General features: G+C 40.4%; 3 protein-coding genes and 1 non-coding gene across 6 annotated transcripts; 1 reads left to right on the forward strand and 3 right to left on the reverse strand.

Moving 5' to 3' along the window:
- Positions 1-278: 278 nt before the first annotated feature.
- On the reverse strand, positions 279-6,322 carry plbd1a (phospholipase B domain containing 1a). The gene is made up of 11 exons (XM_072368775.1): positions 6,113-6,322; positions 5,300-5,522; positions 5,060-5,143; positions 4,590-4,731; positions 3,927-4,067; positions 2,525-2,669; positions 2,049-2,249; positions 1,692-1,832; positions 1,407-1,592; positions 1,163-1,269; positions 279-1,053 (listed from the first exon to the last, which is right to left on the reverse strand). Exons 1-11 carry the CDS (start codon positions 6,168-6,170, stop codon positions 877-879), a joined length of 1,605 nt encoding a protein of 534 aa, XP_072224876.1. The 5' UTR covers positions 6,171-6,322; the 3' UTR covers positions 279-876.
- Positions 6,323-6,475: 153 nt separating this feature from the next.
- On the reverse strand, positions 6,476-6,548 carry trnar-ccu (transfer RNA arginine (anticodon CCU)). The gene has a single exon. It is a non-coding gene; the product is annotated as a tRNA-Arg (tRNA).
- A 608-nt stretch (positions 6,549-7,156) lies between these two features.
- pick1 (protein interacting with prkca 1) lies at positions 7,157-14,693 on the reverse strand. Of its 3 annotated transcripts, none has more exons than XM_072368957.1 (13): positions 14,679-14,693; positions 14,039-14,101; positions 13,688-13,799; positions 13,317-13,445; positions 11,411-11,477; positions 11,200-11,289; positions 11,061-11,114; positions 10,687-10,749; positions 10,340-10,473; positions 10,158-10,250; positions 10,015-10,065; positions 8,468-8,612; positions 7,157-8,373 (listed from the first exon to the last, which is right to left on the reverse strand). In XM_072368957.1, exons 1-13 carry the CDS (start codon positions 14,681-14,683, stop codon positions 8,123-8,125), a joined length of 1,257 nt encoding a protein of 418 aa, XP_072225058.1. In that variant the 5' UTR covers positions 14,684-14,693; the 3' UTR covers positions 7,157-8,122. The 3 variants fall into 3 exon arrangements, with proteins under 3 accessions (XP_072225058.1, XP_072225060.1, XP_072225059.1); XM_072368959.1 differs by lacking the exon at positions 14,679-14,693 and adding an exon at positions 14,559-14,667; XM_072368958.1 differs by lacking the exon at positions 14,679-14,693 and adding an exon at positions 14,559-14,667 and having other exon boundaries at positions 14,039-14,132.
- Positions 14,267-17,375, forward strand: LOC140273410 (galectin-2-like). The gene is made up of 5 exons (XM_072368960.1): positions 14,267-14,324; positions 15,802-15,867; positions 16,022-16,101; positions 16,429-16,600; positions 16,795-17,375. Exons 2-5 carry the CDS (start codon positions 15,859-15,861, stop codon positions 16,939-16,941), a joined length of 408 nt encoding a protein of 135 aa, XP_072225061.1. The 5' UTR covers positions 14,267-14,324; positions 15,802-15,858; the 3' UTR covers positions 16,942-17,375.
- Positions 17,376-17,960: the final 585 nt, after the last annotated feature.

A 17,960-nucleotide genomic window follows, 5' to 3' on the forward strand; every position in this document is an offset into this window, starting at 1 on the left:
CTTTAAAAAAGAGTTTACTGTAGCAAACTCCTGTACAATGACGTCACTGCCCACCTAAGACTGTGTACTGATAAAACAACTTAATAAAGTTGTTCAAGCTGGATTTTGTGTTTTTAACATGCTTTCAAGGTGATGTGCTGTAAAATGAAAACCTGAGACGTTTTAGCAAAAAGAAAAAAAAAAGGATTTTACCTCACGGTGGAATCATTTTTAAGCAGCACACTGTGAAGTCAGTTTCTAAACCCCAGTGGGTGAAGGTCAAGACAGGATTGCAATGGTACAAATGTAAAACTTTAATAAACAGCAGAAACCTGAAATGAGTGCATGATACACAGTATTACAGAATTACACACAGGCTTATTGAAAAATACAAACCTGAGCTGTATCTGTTGTGCATAGCACGAGAAATAAAGGTGGGAAAAGGCTAAATAAATCAGAGAGGATCAACACCTGAGGATGACATTGCACTCTTCCATCTATGATTGTAATGATAGTGTTTGCATGTACGGAGACATTCAAGCTTTGAAAAAAGATAATAAAACACGAGCTGATAAAAGTATTTAAAATGATTTTGTGCATTGATTTGGCATATTTATCAAATCATAAAGTTACTGTAAGTAGTTACGGCACCAATGGTACACACTCCTTCTGTTGTTAAAAAAATAATTCCCTACACCTGAGCGACATAGTTGTTCAAATACTGCTGTATAACAAGATTGGTTCTAATCATGTAACAGAGTAAAGTCTTATTTTAAAATGCACATAAATTAAACAACAGATTGTACCCATGAGCCTGGACATTCATCACTGTGGAATCATCAGACAGAAAGCATCTTCCTTTGTCTCTCACACACGTCAGCCACAGAAGCACACACCTCACGGTTCAAAGAGGAGGGGCTGCATCCTGACAAAGGTGAAGTTGTAGTACTGTGGCAGGCCCTGGTGGGCGACGCTGCCAAATTTATCCCAGAGGAATGGTGGGAGTCCATCCTGTGTCGTTGGCCCATTCACCGCCTCCGCAACAAAGTCCCCTGCCAAATGGAAGTCTGTCACCTTGATGAAGAACAACACACAGGTGAGTGAAAGCGAGAGCAGGGCTAAAAAGCATTCAATTCTGCCAAATCTATACTAACTCATGGTTGTTATGGTGATCGGGTACTACCTTAGTGTCATAGCAACCTCCCGGTGAAGGCCTATCTGCTCTCAGGTCATTACGGCAACAGATGGTCTTGCAGGGGTCTCCCTTGGAATATGGATCCTTCTTGTAGTCTGAAAGGAAGCAAACAAAAAATGGCACGCGGCAGGAAAATGACGCTGACAGACAAGTAACGGAATATTCACACTGTTACTCAAGAGCAAAACGTGGAGCTAATCACGTAGCTGAGTGAGGATGTGGAGCAACCCACCGTTCAATCTCATGATGTGCTTCAGGGAGTCCAGATCTATGACATCAGACTGATCGCGGCGGAAGATCTTTGCTCTGGGACAGAGGTCGTAGGAGAAGTCCTCACCGTGCTCGTGCCACATTTCTCCGTATCCACTGAGCATGTAGATTTTTGGGTGGAAGGGGATATTATAGGATGGCCAGTAACCTGTGTTAAAACGGAACCAGAGAGGAAAATAGATTGCACGAAAAAACAAAAATGTGACAAATATTGTCGAAAGCAAAAGGAATAAAAAAGATCCGTTACCTCTGCGCAGAGCCTGCGTCTGGTCAGAATACTCCACCAAGCCGGGGATCTGCTCCACCACGGTCAGGGCGCCGTCATCAATGCTGTGGCCCAGCTTCACTTTGCTCCTGTCCAACACCATGTACTGGTTGTTGTATGTGCCTAAATGAGTGCGTGGCGGGTGAGGGGTGAACAAGCAAAAATGGTCTCAACATGATGCGTGGAGTCGTCTGGCTTATTCTTTTAACTTATTACTTTTAAAATATTACTTTGGATTCTGGAATAAACTTTTTTTTTAAAACAATTGAAAAACGCATACACCATATAAATGACTACATTTGCGACTTCTAAACAAAATGATGACTGTGCTCCACTGACCAGAGTTGTACATGGAGAAGGTTATGGCCCAGTCCTCTCCTGTGTGTGCCAAGCTGTGAGCCAGTCGGACCCTCTGCCACGCAAACAGGCTGTTTGGGGTAACCGCATCAAACAGTGATGAGTTGAAGACATTGTTGGTAGTCTGTGTCATCATCAGACCGCTGCCCAAGAGGTAAAAGTCATCCAGAGACACCAGGAAACCTGGAGACACAATCCACGTTCCAGACATGGCATTCATTGATGAAAACAGAGAGGTGAAGGGGAGGCATGAGATTAGGAGAGATAAGCAGAGATTCTTTAGCCAAAGCAATGGAAAGACATGTGATAAGTGGTGTAAAACACCCGACCTGTGCTGTCTTTCTGGACATTATTGACTCCCGACTTTGGTAACTTTTTGTTTGTGCGGACTAGCTGCAGACGCACATCTCGACTGTGTTTTTTTTACCCGAGTACAATTCTTGCTGAGGAGAACATACCAGGATAGCTGCTGAAGGACAGCCTCCCAGTGGCTGTGTGGGGCTCAGCGATGTGAAAATCCCAGTGTTTGTAGATACGCATCGTGGCAGCGTACGTGTACCAGCTGGAGTGAGCAAACAGGAGGTTTTCATAACCTGGCAGCATCTGACGAGGACAGAAAGCAGTGAACTGGACTTAAGGTTCAGAATTCAAAAATACGTTTATTAAAATGAAAAAACCTCAGCGGAAGACTTGCAGTTGAAAAGCAGTGATTTAGTAAAGTTATTGCTGCTGAGATTTTCACAAGGTCAATGAATAGTCCCCAGTTTCCTGACATAACAGAGATATCTTTTCTCTCTGGGTGCATTTAATGCAGGTGAGGAGCTCAAACTTCACTGCTGCATCTGTGATTAAAAAAACAAAACACTGCAGACGGAAGGATAAGGAGACTGGATGGAGTTCTAGATGGGATGTAGAAGCCAGAACTATGCAACTGATAGCTGATTGCATTACCTCCCTATCCGAAGCCACTTCAGCACCACCATTGGCAGCTGCCTCCATTACTGGTGCCAGTGTCGTGGCAGAAAACCAGTCTATAAAAGGAGCAGTAGATACAGAGCTATAGCTTCACAGAGACAGGAACTGTGGACTGTTCTGTAACTCTTCGAATCTTTCCTAATTTAATAGTTTATCTTTAACTTCTCTCCTGATGCAAGCTCCCTGTCTCACACCAACGTCTGCAGTTTCACCAAAATGTACCGCTATCTTACAACTGAGCTGTGTTTAAGGAGCACAAAACTCTGCTGCTAGAACTGCTCTAGATCTAAATACAGTAGCACTGTAGTGTGGATTTTGACATGACTGAATTTCCTCACTCTTTAAGTCAGTGAGTTTGCCAACCTGCAAGGGGGAGGGGCTTATTGAAGGCTTGCAAAAACACACAACACATAAAGGTAGAAATAAAATTGTACAAAAGCTATAAAATATTATTTAATAGAATTTTTTTGGAAGTGCCATCTTGCTTCTTTAACATTTCTGGATTACTGACTTCATGTGGCAATGTTCCGCTGTATCTCAGTTTAACTACAAAGTAATTTAAAATTCAGATAATTTCAATGACTGCTGCAAAATAAAGGCAAACAGTTAATCTTATAATTACTAATTAATGACCCTGCTCAGGTCAGATTTACAATGTACTGACATCCTTTTCACATAGAAATCCTTTCATTTCACTAATGCAGCAACACATTAGATTATACAGGAAATTGTCTGCTCCCTCGCTCACTTTGCACAGCCACAGTATGAAAATCACCCGATCACTCGCTATGCAGGAGCTTTGAGGAACTGTGTGTTGTATGTTTCACACAGAGAGCGTCTAACAGGCCTTACAGCCTGAGATTCAAACAGGTTTTGACCTCTGACCTTAATGAGTGCAGAGCAGTGCCCCATCCCTGGAAGTTTGAAGTCTCTGAGCGGAGGGTTGGAGTCTGGGACCAAGGCTGGGATCAGGTCCAGCAGGTCTCCCACTGCGTTCAGGAACTGGATGTCAAACAGCGACAGCGGCTGTGGGAAGGACAGCAGGTAAACAGCTGGTTGGCAAACAAACAAAAAACAAAGTACTGACATAACCACAAAACTAATAAACTATAAGCTGAGAAAGTCAAATATCTTCCTTCTTTTCCAAGCTGACCTCAAATGTTGTTTAAAGCAGAACATAGAATTGTAAAGGTATCTTCAAACGGTCAGCCTAATCAGAGTAGGAACTAGTGGTAATTTACTAAATATCTATTATATAGTTATATAATCATATTGGCACTTTTATGTTGTTGTTTTCCAGGGTGAATCTTAAACTAACATTTGGAAAATACACTGCGTCTGAGTTCTGCAAATACAAACAACTCAATGTGCCTTTAAATTTCAGAGTGACACATTTGTTTGTTTGACTGAATCTTCCTCATTTAAAAAAAAGAACTTGGTAAAGTGCTTTATAAATAGATTGGACCAGTCAGATGAAGTGTGCATCATAAAGGTTGTTACAATTTTTTTTTGCAAACAAACAAATTCAGGGACAAAGGGGTATCTTGCCTTCTTCCCTTGTTTCTTGGCCCACGCGGCCACTCCTGCTTGCAGCCCGTCCATCTGGGCCACGATGAAGCCTGCGTGTTTCCACAGAGGATCAGAGCTCTTGTTCAGTTTCACCTGCTCTCTGACCCATGAGTCTTGCTTCCTGTAAGTGCAAAAGTGACACTTCCTGTTTACTCATTATTCATTGTTACTCTTTCATATAAGCCTCAAACAAACTGAGCTGAATAAATACAATCCTCTTGGACTAACAGTCAGTGTCATGTGTCAACTTTATTCAGCAGCTTAGCAGCTGAGTGCCAGTGCAGAGAGCTTAAATGTTTGGTCTCAAAGTGCACAGAGTTGGGAGTACCATCAACTGAATTTTTTCTGAGAAAAGGATATGAAAGACACACCTCAGAGTATGAGCTGTCTGTGGTTGCAAGGCTGCTGCTGAGGTTTTAATTTTTAAAGGGAATAGAGAACAGACTCACGCCATGAAAGTCTTAACTGGGCTGAGGATCTTCGGGTCGTGGACCAGCTGCGGATACATGTTGGTGTAGTGGTCCATCATCTGCCTCAGGAAGAAGAGTAAGTACAACTCTAAATTAATATTCAGAAACATGATAATACAGGATTTAAAGTTTGGGAATTCATTTTGAGTACAGGCAGTACAGGCCTCCTTCTATAACCGAGAAAAGGATGCAGCAAGGATTGCGATTAGTGACACTTACTGGGCTGTGAGGAAACCTTCGAGGTATCCAGCCAAAAAGAAAGTGACCTCGTCAGTTTCGGGGGTCTTTCCATATCCCGCACGGATCTCCAGGACACTCCAGCCTGTACTGAGCAGGGTGTCATTCAGGTACCCATAGGCATCCCCCTCTGTCTCAAGCACTCCCTCCTTCAGCTGAACAATCTTGTGCTCAGGGTCCCAGTACACAGTGGCTGCTGTCATCTCTGGGTAGAAAAAGAATGATGGAGGCAAACACAATTTTAAGTTCTGTAAAACATTCCCTTCGAAGGATAGCTGCAAAAGTTATTGAAGTTGGCTTGAAATAAGATAGAAATAAAATCAAATATAATAACTTTTTTTTTTTAAATAACACTGCCTGATACTAATATAAAGTAAATTATTGTCTTATAAAGCCTTTAATTGTAGATAACTGGATTAAGTTCATCTTTAGCAATTAAGAATTACTAGAACATTCACATAAAATTTTTTACATCTAACCCTATTAGATCTGTACTTCTTTCGTTTATAAACCCGAGTTTCGGTAATAGCATGAGTTCATATGTGAATGATGCGAAAATGAAAGTTAAAGAAACATTTAATTACTTTGGGGGATTGCCCTCCGTGAAATATAGTCAGCTCTTGCATTGTAATGTAATTGTAAGGAAACCATAAATCACAACAGCTGGGTCTGAGTAACACGCATTCATAAACTTCCTCCTGCACGCTTTAAATCAGCTACTCCTGGTCGAATCCTGAAAAAAGAAGAAATCTTTATACAACAAGCCCAAAATATTCACACGCTCGTCCTACTTACTGTTCGCAGAGGCGAAGGTCGCAACCACATGGAGTAAAAGAAATACATACAGACTCATTATTAAAGGGTGTGTGCGTGAATGCAGTAAAACGCTGAGACTGGTGCGGCATAAAGACAAGAAGCAACGAAAAGAAGTGGAAGCGAGAAGGAAATCAAATGTTATGTGACAGAGGGAAAGACAGTGTCGTCTGAGTCACGGGAGCGGAGCGTTTCCTGATTGGCTGTGGGAATAAGGGAACAGTACTGTGTGACTGAGTAATCTGGATGAAATAGTTCATTAAGCTAAAAAATGTCATACTACCCTTAAACATTTTTACTTCATCATACCATAAACACAAACAAAATATAAATATAAATATTGTTCACCCCAGATGGGACTCGAACCCACAATCCCTGGCTTAGGAGGCCAGTGCCTTATCCATTAGGCCACTGGGGCTCCCTATGAGCAGGACTGGTAGAAATCAGAACTTATATGTTACTACATACAAATAATATCTAATATATGTATATATATATATATATATATATATATATATATGACAAAAATTCAGTAAATTCTTAACAATTAAATAGACATAGTTACTTTATTTGATATGTCATACAGTCACAAACACTGCAACCGAGAGAAACAAAAGTCACAATAGAAAAAAGTAAGCTATCCTTCTGATAAAGGGCCAAACACTGAGCTCTAAGTGTTGCTCTTTGCATTTATGTATGCTACACTCCTACCATCACCATATACCATTCTGATGATCACATAATCAGGTCAGTTCCAAATAAATCTACCTTAAAGCGGCCAATATTCTGTAAATATTTAGGAAAGAGTACAATACAACACATATTAGGTCCCTTTCGTAGCACAGTTATTTAACAAATAAAGTAGAGCACTAATTCTAGTGCTGTAAAATAAACAAGACACAACATGTTTTAATCCAACACAAAGCCGTAGGCGCACTCGTTCCTCCAGTGTAGTTGAATCAGGAGCAATGCTGCCCCCCAGTGGGCACACAGAGAAAACACTTAATATAGTTTTTTGTCCCTTTCTTATTTTAGGGTACAAATTCTTCTCTTTAAAATGATCATGTACAATTAAAAATTAAATAAATATAGTGAAAATGGCGAGAAATATCACACGGTGAAAGTTTGTCCACCTTTTCTCCCGCGGTTCCATACATGTATCCACACCATTGCAAAGCTCTGTGAGGTTTGTGTGTACCTATAAGATTTTATAGGCTAAACCTCAATCCCATTATTTCCGGAATGCAGCAGCAATGTAAAAGCATAGTGTTGAATGCAACTAAGTTAAAAAAAAAAAAAAAAAAATATTATCCAGCTGGAAAAGTTATCCATTTTAACCAGGTATACATTGAAAGTTATTGTGTTGAAGCTTTTTTCGATGGACACTTGCAAATGTAGAGTGCCATCTGATTAACAACTTACAGTGTGCTGAGAAGAAAACTCAGATGTGTTACCCCTAACAAACACACCAGCATGTCCCCAACGAGACTGATACAATGTAAAATCAGTGAGTTGATTGCTGAACAGTTTCTGAGCAAAAATATGCAGCAGAAAGAAACTAAAATCAAAATATTGAAAATAAATATAAAGCTACAAGATTCAATCTTTTGCAGACCGATAATTAACTCAGAACCATTAAACTTAATTCCAGACAAAGAAAGGCACAGCTCATACGCTTAAAGATCCCACCCTCCAACTTGCAATCACTCGCATTGAAACAAAGTTATCGTGAAATCGTGTCTCAGGACAATGACATGATAATGCGAGAAGTTGCTCTTTAAAGAGAAATCTGAATCAAAATTTGGAAAAGGGGAAACAATACAGTAAAAACAATCAGAGAGCTGTTGGTATGAGGGAATCCAACATGCTGCGTTAGAGCAGCAGCTATAAGTGGTATTCACCCGTGTGATTTTAGCTGCTATATTCTGAGAGTGCAACGGTGTTAAATACAAGTGATGTAAAAAAAACTAACACACAAAAAAAAACACATTCTCATTCGTCATCAATCAATTTCTCGGAGCCGTTCTCTGCTTGTCTGCTACCCCCCTCCTCCTCTCCGCCTCCTCCGTCCTCGTCATCCTCGTCTGTGTACGCCAGCGACTGGCTGCAGTAGTTGATCATGGTGCGGGAAAGGTCCACTTCAATGGGGAACACGTCTGCCTCCTTCAGAACGGCGTAGCACTCATCGTAGTAATGTGACATGCCTGAGACGAAGCGCTGCAGCTGGAACACAATGTCCTGAACTGCAGATGGAGAGGACGCAGAGGAGCAACTGTCAACTGTCAATGATGCAGTGAGTGATAGGAGAAAATACCTTAAAAAGTAACAAAAACAAACCATGTTTCTGATCCAGCAGCTCTATCTTCTCCAAGACGTCCTTCCTCATTTTAGCGAAGCGGGCACGAGCCTCCTGCCGACACCGCAGCACCAGACGGTACTCGTAGTTACCGGTGCTGACTCGATACATGGGTTCTCCCATGGCCTGTGGAAGAATCCCGTTGTTCACAAGTTTATTTGAAGTGACACGTTAAAGGGAAAAAAGACGAAGGACACAGGCAGATCCACGAAATTTATCAAGGCAACGAATGGTGACTGTCAGTAAGCACTGTGTGGCATAAACCTGCTTCAGTCAGAACCTCCTCACTCATATCAAAGAGGTTTGAATCTGGACGAGTCTGAACATGACCGAGAACAACCTTGTTTCAATAAAAGACGCAATGATTAGTAACATTTAAATTCTATATTAGGTTTTAAGCACCATGTTTGAACAGACTTTTTAAAAAACTTTTTAAAACATATGCTCAGTTTGAACTTGGTTGGTTCAGTTTTTAATTTCGCTTTAGTTTGATAAGAACACCTCGCTACAAGGCTCACAAACTGTATAGTTGGACAGAGACTGCAGACAGGGAAGGTAAAAGTAAAGGAGGCTGCAGCGATATAGTTTCACATGAGGGGATAAATAAAAGTATTACTGAACTGAACCGATGTCAGCAAATCACTTCCAGAAGGAAACTGTTTAAAAAGATTCGGGTTAGGTAAGATTAGTGCAAGGTTGATGAGAGCTGCACCTCTCATCAGTGAAACAGCGGGTAAAGAGGCACCGTCCTGTCTTTATCCAAGATAGTTTCACCGGAACATTCTACAGGTTTCATTATCCCTCCATGGGACTGTCTACTTGCTGGGAAACAAACTCAGAGCTCCCTGTCCATAAATTCTTGTTTATTTCAGCGAATCAATGTCCAGATACATTTTGGCCACATCACAACAGCTCGGCTCTGTTACAACAGAGTCCTGGTGCTAAACTGACCCGGTGTCAGCCACTGAAAACATTTGGTCCAGTGTGAAGTGAAAAGTACAGAAAGAATGGAAAAACTTTTCTGATACAACACCGACAAGAAGCTCGTCAGTTTCAGCGGTGTTGTTAAAAGGAGAGCTGACGCACCGCAACGATAACGATCTCTTTGTCCCAAACTTTTTTTGTTGTTTTACACGTGTGGCTGGCGTCCAATCGGAAACTAGCACAAATATGCTTTTAAAAGAGTTCAGAATCATAGCAGTTTTGTTTCCATTTACATTTCACACAGCGTCCAGATTTTATCTTTTAGAAACAAGGTTCTAGTTTAAACAAGTATACTGGAAGTATCAGTAAGTAGACGGAGCCCGTGGTTACGAGCACAATGCCGGTAGGTCCTCTAACAGCCAGTATTTCAAATGTTTGCCTTTGTGTCCGTGCATTAGAAAGATAGAGGAAGAAAATACAGGACATGCCAGGCATGAAAGTAGTGTAGAGGGGAAAAAAAGGACATATTTTTAGACAGGACACCTGAAATAGTCACTGACATTTTACGGATCTATATCAACTGAAAACTGAAATGACTACTCACAATACTGCTGTATTCTTCATCGTCCATTTCCTTCACCTTCAGGCAGTATGACTGAAAGAAACAGATATTTTATCCTGTTATTCCCTGTGCTATATATAATATTCTGCATTAGAAACCAGACCAACACGAAGCTGTGGCCCTACCAGGTATTCGAACTTCACATCCAGGTACTTGCGGATGGTGAGCTTGGTGTCCGGTATGGCCTTGTGAAGGTATGTGTTCAAGTCATGGAGCATCTGCACATCAAGATGTGACATCTCAACGACATCTCATTAGGATAGATGATGACCAATAAGTTCAAAGAAAGAATGCAGCCTTCACTCACGGGCTTGATGGTCTTCAGCAGCTGTATACCGTATTTCTCAATGTTGCGATGAGCATCGGCAAACTTCACAAACGCCTCGCTGGCTGCAGCTTGGGGCTCTCGGACGCCGATGACAGAAAAAACATCTCCGAACGCTGAAAAAGCAAATGATGAAACGATGAGATACAGACGTGTGGAGAAGCCTGCCAACGTTGGAGTAAACATGTACAGCTGTGAAATATGAGTTATCAGAGTAACTTTACTAGAAAAGAGAGGGGGGGGGGGGGGGGGGGGGGGGGGTAAAGTGTAATATGGTAACGTTGTGATACAGTTTTATCATTTTTTGATTTTTCAACATATCAACTGACCTCTGTGAGTTTGAGAAAGCTCAAAGAAAGCTCGGAGCAGCTTCTTTGTGTGCTCCATGAGCCCTGCAAGCAGACACAGAGGGATGGTATTACACTTCATCCTGGAGCAGAGCTTCTGATAAGCACAACTCTCTGAAGTAATAAGGAAGGTTTTATTTTGGGTTTTTATCTTTGACTTGTCCACGCTGGTCAGACAAATAAACTCGTTCGATCTCAAATCTTTTTGTCTGCAAACTGCTGCCGTTTCAGTCGGAAAACGTGTTTCTGCGACGTAAAAGTGAGGTGTCCTCACTCTGTTAAAAATGAACGCGTGTACCTGGGTGTCGTGTTCTAAATCAAACAAATTAGAGTCATCGGACACATCCATTCGTCACCTTTGTAGAGCTCTGCTGTTTTCTCCAGCTCTTCCAGTCTTTTGACCAGGCCATCTGTGAAGAAAGGAATATCTTTAAACTATTTCCAACCAAACCGACCATATTCACACAAAAAAACCCCTAAAAACTGTAATTTCACCGTTGCATAGAATTGCTCTACTAAGTCCGAGAGCATCAGCTGTGCCTGAGCTCATATTCTCCACGAGGCGATGTTTGACTTTTTTCAGCACTGAAACACACAAAATTTGCTTTTAATGCAGGATTGTGTAAGAATGCAGAGCACAGCGACACAATACACAGAGAATTGAACAAACCAACAATAGACAACTAGTGTGAGTAGTGGGAGATACCTATATCCAGAGACTTCCCCTGCTTTGGGTCAGCCTGCAGTTTGTTGTAGTGGATTACTGCCTCTGCCTGTGAACACATAACCAATAGATAAGCGGATATAAAATCAACCTAAACATGTTGAATATGTGTTAAAAAAAAGGCCACCTATAGGTTCACCTTTTCAATTTGACAATAACATTAAACTGAGAACACACTGGTTATTTTCAGTGGTAAAATGAATGTGAAAACTTTAGTGGTGCCAAAGGTGACATTCACACACAGTATCTGCCATCAAAAGGGTAACGCCAACACGATCTAATCCTTTAATTCCCTCAATGAAAACTGTCTTTATCCGACCATGCAGGAAGTCATGGCATTTTTCTGGGTCTGAACAAAGGATGTCCGAAACAACACGTCCACTCTGCATTGGTGACGTGATGCTATGGGCTATTGTTCCGACCCCTTTAGCCCAAGCCGGCAGGACAGTAAACTCCCTTTCCCCCTCGGTCTGATGCTGGACTCACAACCATCGGTTAACTGCTGGACTGTTCACGGACGAAGACGAGTCACAGCAGGATATAAAAAAAATAAGTAAGTGATCTTCTACTCTGGTGTCGTTTTGTTTGCATCCATGTATGTTGCAGGTTTCAAAGGCTATGCCATATTTAAGAGATTAGGAAGATTATGCCTTAGGTAGATTTATTCAGCTGAGTGTTAATAAGTTCAAATTGTGGGGCCATTTTAATACTCAGGGTTGGTGTAAACATCATAAAAAACAAATGATGATTTTGTAGCCGAGGCTAATTCAGCCTCTTACTGAAAAGTAGGGACGCATCGATCCTCTTTTTTCACCTCCGATACGGATATCTGAGGTTTAGTATCGGCTGATACGGATACAGAAAAAGAGCGCGAAATTATGGGATTAAACGGTAAGTTTCATTGTATGGAAAAGACTGGGATCATTCTTTTGTTGCAAGGCAGCATCCGACTTGACTTAAACATTTCTTCCCTACTTTTTTAAAAACAAATAAATAGATACTTATTCATTTAATAATTGTGCACCAGTGAAACAATCTTAACCATAAAACTATAACAAGTGTAAGTGGTTCAGTCAGTGCAATTAAGGACTCAAAATCCAATGTAAAACAAAATATTAAATAAAAAAGGAGCTAAAATTGAGAAAAACACAATAGCTTCACAAGATTGGTTGGTAGACTTTCAAAATAAATAGCAATCATCTTATTATAAAGCTTCTTTGGCTGTAAAAAAAAATAAAAAAAATCAGAGGTAGTCCCAATTTAACAAGTGTTTTCACCACAAGAGGGCGCAGAAGGCCCTGGGATGAGCGCCAATGCTGGACAGGAAAAATTAGAAAAAAATAAAAACTTAAAAATAAATACAAAAAAATTAAATACAATACAATTAAATACAATACAATTAAAAAATTTAAAAAATTAAATCAGCCGATATGGATCGGCCCATTTCCAAATATCGGCTCGGTGCATCCCTACTGAAAAGTCTTCACAGAACTGGTCATTTAGAGCATGCGTTACTTCTGTTCCCAGAAAACTTAAACCAACGACGGCTCTGAAACAAGTTTACATAAAGTACACTCCCTTTTCAATTCCATTAAAAAATTAACCATAAAAAAGAGATCCTAACAGCTCTTAAAACCAAGTCAAATTCAACGTAAGATGAACAAAAGCCCATGATTAATGACATTGTGTCATTATTTATTCATCAAAACCTAAGAAAAAATGCCAAAGCACTGTGTGAAAACTTAAGGAAGCAAGAGGGGAAGCAAAAGCCAGGTGCTACTAATCAAATGCGCTTGATTAGTTGACTGGTGAGTGTGACCATCTCAATAAAATGCTCTTTCTGTTCAGAGCTTTAAATAACTAAGGTTCATTCCCATTGGCTATATACCTGGACAGCTTGAATCATCTTGGCCACCTCCACCTTTGTTTTTCCCTTCACCGTCTTCCCGTTCACACCTGTGATCTCATCACCGGCTGCCAACGTCCCATCCAGAGCTGCGGGGGTGTTATCAAACACCTGTAAGACAAGAACAACGTTACGTTGAAAAGGTAACAAGGAGGTTGTAGGAATGTTCAGGGTTTTTTTTTTTCTTCCACTGGATTCATAAAACTGATTTTTACTGCTTTGGTTTCATTCTTCGCAGAGACCTGAACTATCGCATACAATATGTGCTACATGAGTAACTGGATAAATGATGGAAACATGTGGTCATTGATCAATTAATATATCAGTTGGGTTTTCTTTTTTTTTGTACCAACCTGGACAATATAGAGACAAGGACAGTACTGTGCCCCACCACCAATACTGATGCCAATAAGATTATTAGCATCTTTCTTCAGTGTCACCGAGCCAGGCACTGTTGGGATCCCGCTGTTGATGAAAAACATACAGCATTTGGTTGACCCTTTTCTGGGACATTCATGACAAAATTGTTTATATCGGGACATGGATCTACATTACTTCCTACAGTTTTAAGAGTGTTGTCGTGCCCCGACACTCTTCTGTTGATCACTGTGTGTTCCGAGGTGTGACAATAAGATTGGAGAAAGCAAATAATACCAACTGCATCACAGTGCAGGAGTGAATGACCAAGATTACAATAGACTTACAGTTTGTCTTCCTCCAGTTCATAATCCATATCTGTGAACATTGCAGAACTGTCACTCCTGTCCCTGTGAAAGTGATAACATCTGTCAAATTTACCTGAGAAATTAGATTAACAGAAAAATATCAAAAGAGAGGTGATTTAGAGTGATGCCAGCTGGATAGTTCTGGGAAGGTTAAATAAAAAGAGACTAGTCGTAGGTTTATATGGACAGCGCCAACACTGACAGCCTTCCAGCTCCTGCTGACGCTGTCGGAGGAGAGAAGCTAGCTCGGCAGTGGCAACAGCTGGTAACGTGCAGTGCATGTAACCAAGATGGCGAATAAGATACCTTTTAAGTTAACCACCCAAGAAATATAACATCGAAATATATAATGCAAATGAAATAGCAGAGTAAAGCTTCACTGCATTGGCGGAAGAAAAATACAATTGCTTGCTAACGCTTGTTTTAGCTATTAGCTTCTGTAGCCTACTGGCAGGTGCAACGAAAATGTTGCTCGTTCACAAACATCGTAAGCATTTACCTTTATTACTTGGAGCACAGCTTCGTCATAAAAATGTCATCTAATGAGCGTAACATTCAAGAGACTTTCGGAATCGCACCTTTTTTCTTTTCTTTAAAAAAAAAAAGCAATTAGCTTAACTTCATAATATGTTGACAGGTCCTGTTTACTTTATTTTGTCACTTCCGCCTATTTTAGCGGAAGTTGTAAATGAGAAGCGCTCGTTTCAATGTAGTCTGCCTTAAAATCACAAATTCAAACTTCCTAATTTATAACATTACAGGCATAAAAAAAATTACATGAACTTTGTCATCTGGCATAAATCCAAGTCAATGTACTCTTTTCCTTTTCTTTCTTAATACATGCATACTACATACGGTAGCATCTTTACAATGTCTATGCTTTTGATTATGTGTGTTATTTTACTGCCCTCTGGTGGACACACTACCGAATTGTCCTCGGGGCACAGACCATGGGACCCAGAGATGGTTGGTATTCCACAAATATATTGCTGGTTATATCCCAGAAAGAGAACCAAATGAGATAAAACATGTAAAATGGTAACAAATGTATGTTTAGTGACTAAATGTGATACAAAACAACCATAACTGTGAGCAAAATGTTCATAGAATAGCTTGGAATGGATGAAAAATATATACAATACGTGACAAACTGAAGATGCAAAACACCACAAAGAATTATGTGGCACAAACATTCATGAGCGGATGCAAAGTGACTACAAAGAACAGAACAAGACAAGTTGCAACTCAGCATCAGTAGAAATGCACAACTAGGCCACAACATGACCTCAAAGAGACTTTATAGTGATCAAAATGACCAAAACAGAAAATGTTTTTTTTTTTTTTTTTTTTTTTTAATAAAAAAACCAAACCATTTACAGTGAAGATGCAATGTGACTGTTGCGAAGATCAAGTGTAGTTAAATTGTTAATATTTTGGTTTGGCCTTTCTAACTGGTATCTTTGCTCCAGAGTAAGCTGGAATATCTTCAAGAGCTTTTTCTTGTACAAAAGTCTAACAGTCTAAAACCAATTAAGCAGCTTTTGGCTCCTTTTCCTTACCCACAGGTTGTTTAGGGATCAAGTCGGCAGCAATGATCACACAGAGCAGTGTTCTCATGCGCATAAGTCTTGTGGTTGTCATGATGTTGATCTGAGAATGCCGTGTAACAAATCCGATCAATTTCTATTCTTTGTTATCATTATGTGAACCTTTTATTCACACCACTTGCCTCTCTCCTCCAGCGAGAGTGATCGTGCCTGTGTCAGAACATCTTCCAGCACTGTTCAGCAGAACCCAGTATGACCATGGTAAGCTTGTTCCTGCCACATAGTATGACTGTAGATTGGCATCTTTTGCATTTCTTCAAGGTAAAAAAGACAATGATGTACCTTGATCATTATGTGGGCCGCCTCTGACAAACAGCATTTTTAACTGAATGGTTTCAAACCTAAAACATCACAGGAACTTGAACTGAAGAACGCTTATCTGAAAGTTGGCGATAAGCTGAAAATTAAGGGAGAAATTCTGCATGATGCTGAGAGGTATGCTAACTAAAGACATTACATTACAGTCATTTTGAAATTATTTTGCGAAATTGTTTGTAAACACTTGACATTAAAGCCCAATCCCAATTTCTCCCTGTGGCTCTACCCTTCCATTGTTGCAGAGGCAAGCTTCCCCTTTCCTTTGAAGTATTGAAGATTGTGGTTAATTGGCCTTTTAACCAGTGCCATTAGACAGTTCGATGACCACGACCTTGATTCCCCTTGAAGGAAATTGTACTTTACCCCTGCAAAACGGAGGGGGTAGGACCGAGTGGAGAATTGGGACTAGGCCCTAAACTGTGTCCAAATCTTTGGTCCACTCAGGTTCCAGATAGACCTCGGTTGTGACTCAGAAGACCTTGCGCTGCACTTCAACCCACGTTTCCACGATGACGCTGATGGAGCTGTCCTAGTGTGCAACTCAAAGACTGCTGGTTGCTGGGGCGACGAGAAACGAGAAATACACAACCCCCTACAGAGGGGCACTGATGTAAAGGTGAGGGGATCTGTCACAAAGATGTGTGTATTTAAACATGACTTTAAAAAATGAGTTTTTAGGTGTTGGATGCAAACCAAATGCAGACAATCGTTTTTGCAGTTGACGTTTAGCCATGTAGACAGTTTTAGTTCTTTTTTTGTGTTTTGTTTTTTTTTTCCCTGTTAAACTAAAGGGCCTGTTTTGTAATTTAGATTGTGTTGAAGCTGTCAGAAGACATGTTTGAAGTGGAACTTCCTGATGGAGAGGAAGTCCAGTTTCCTAACCGTGCTGGTATGGACATCATCAGCTACATCAAAGTGGCAGGAGACTTCAAACTGACAAGCTTCAAGATCTGCTAAGAGACATCTGCTGTGAAATATGCATGCTATGTTTAAAGCTTGGTTTATGATAGATTCTCACACGTGGTTTGTTATTATAGGAAATATCAGTCATTAAACGCTGCAGCTGCCTGTATTATGTGGAAAATGTATCTTTAATTGAAATGTCCTGTAATAATACAAAAGTATTAAGATTGTCTTGTTTCGCTTTGTCACTGAAAAGTTGCAACCTAATCCTGGCTTTCAAAATCATTTCCCTGACAAACAGTAACACTAACTTTATATATGGTGGAAGCCACTTACATTTACATACATACCGTCATATCCGAATGTAAGTGACACCTAAAATGCATGTATATGATCTTTTGGGAAGAATTTTAAACCACACACAACTTTTTAATGAGTTTGTTTGCAGGAATAAAGAAAAACTTACAGCTTTGCATGAACATTTTACCAGAGGCGGGGCACAGCTGAGAATAAAAGTATCGGTTCAGATTAAGGATTTTCTTTTTTCATTTTAATTTGGCCCTGATGGAGGTTTGCAGTCTCATACTGCTCTTTTTTTTTTTTAAATGGGATGGCTTCTTGAACTTTTTTATTTAATTTAAATTTTTTTTGCATAAAAGCATCAATCCATCCATTTTCTATACTCGCTTAATCCAATTCAGTGTCGCGGGGGGGCTGCAGCCTATCCCACCTACCACTGGGCGAGAGGCGGGGTACACCCTGGACATATCGCCAATCCATAACAGGGCCACACAGAGACTAACAACCATCCACGCTCACATTCACTCCAGTTTGGAGGCTTCATGCATTAATGTAAAGAAGAAAATCTTATGACAACCAATGGCACATTAATCTGAATTTTCACAGCTCAAATTAATAGAACTAATTTGCTTATCAAAATGTTGCTGATGTTAAAAGCCGTCAACATCCTCGCATCCAATGGACAGATGGCAATTTAACCTTTTTCTTTTACAGGAGATCATCTGTGGACAACAGACCATTCCTCAACTTACAACTGCACATTTTTGGGAAAC

This window comes from Leuresthes tenuis, unplaced genomic scaffold, assembly GCF_036924035.1.
Source record: "Leuresthes tenuis unplaced genomic scaffold, fLeuTen1.0.hap1 SCAF_17, whole genome shotgun sequence".
Classification (NCBI taxonomy): domain Eukaryota; kingdom Metazoa; phylum Chordata; class Actinopteri; order Atheriniformes; family Atherinopsidae; genus Leuresthes; species Leuresthes tenuis.

Excerpts from the sequence above, each read along its gene's own strand:
- plbd1a (XM_072368775.1), bottom strand. The coding sequence starts at position 6,170 with ATGAGTCTGTATGTATTTCTTTTACTCCATGTGGTTGCGACCTTCGCC. Across the intron at positions 5,144-5,299 it reads GAAGGTTTCCTCACAGCCCA|GCAGATGATGGACCACTACA; the intron begins GTAAGTGTCACT and ends CTTCTTCCTGAG. Across the intron at positions 4,732-5,059 it reads CCAGTTAAGACTTTCATGGC|GAAGCAAGACTCATGGGTCA; the intron begins GTGAGTCTGTTC and ends TTGCACTTACAG.
- pick1 (XM_072368957.1), bottom strand. Across the intron at positions 13,446-13,687 it reads CTTGTCTCTATATTGTCCAG|GTGTTTGATAACACCCCCGC; the intron begins GTTGGTACAAAA and ends CTTGTCTTACAG. Across the intron at positions 11,115-11,199 it reads TAGAGCAATTCTATGCAACG|ATGGCCTGGTCAAAAGACTG; the intron begins GTGAAATTACAG and ends CTTTCTTCACAG.
- LOC140273410 (XM_072368960.1), top strand. Across the intron at positions 16,102-16,428 it reads ATTCTGCATGATGCTGAGAG|GTTCCAGATAGACCTCGGTT; the intron begins GTATGCTAACTA and ends TGGTCCACTCAG. Across the intron at positions 16,601-16,794 it reads AGAGGGGCACTGATGTAAAG|ATTGTGTTGAAGCTGTCAGA; the intron begins GTGAGGGGATCT and ends TTTGTAATTTAG.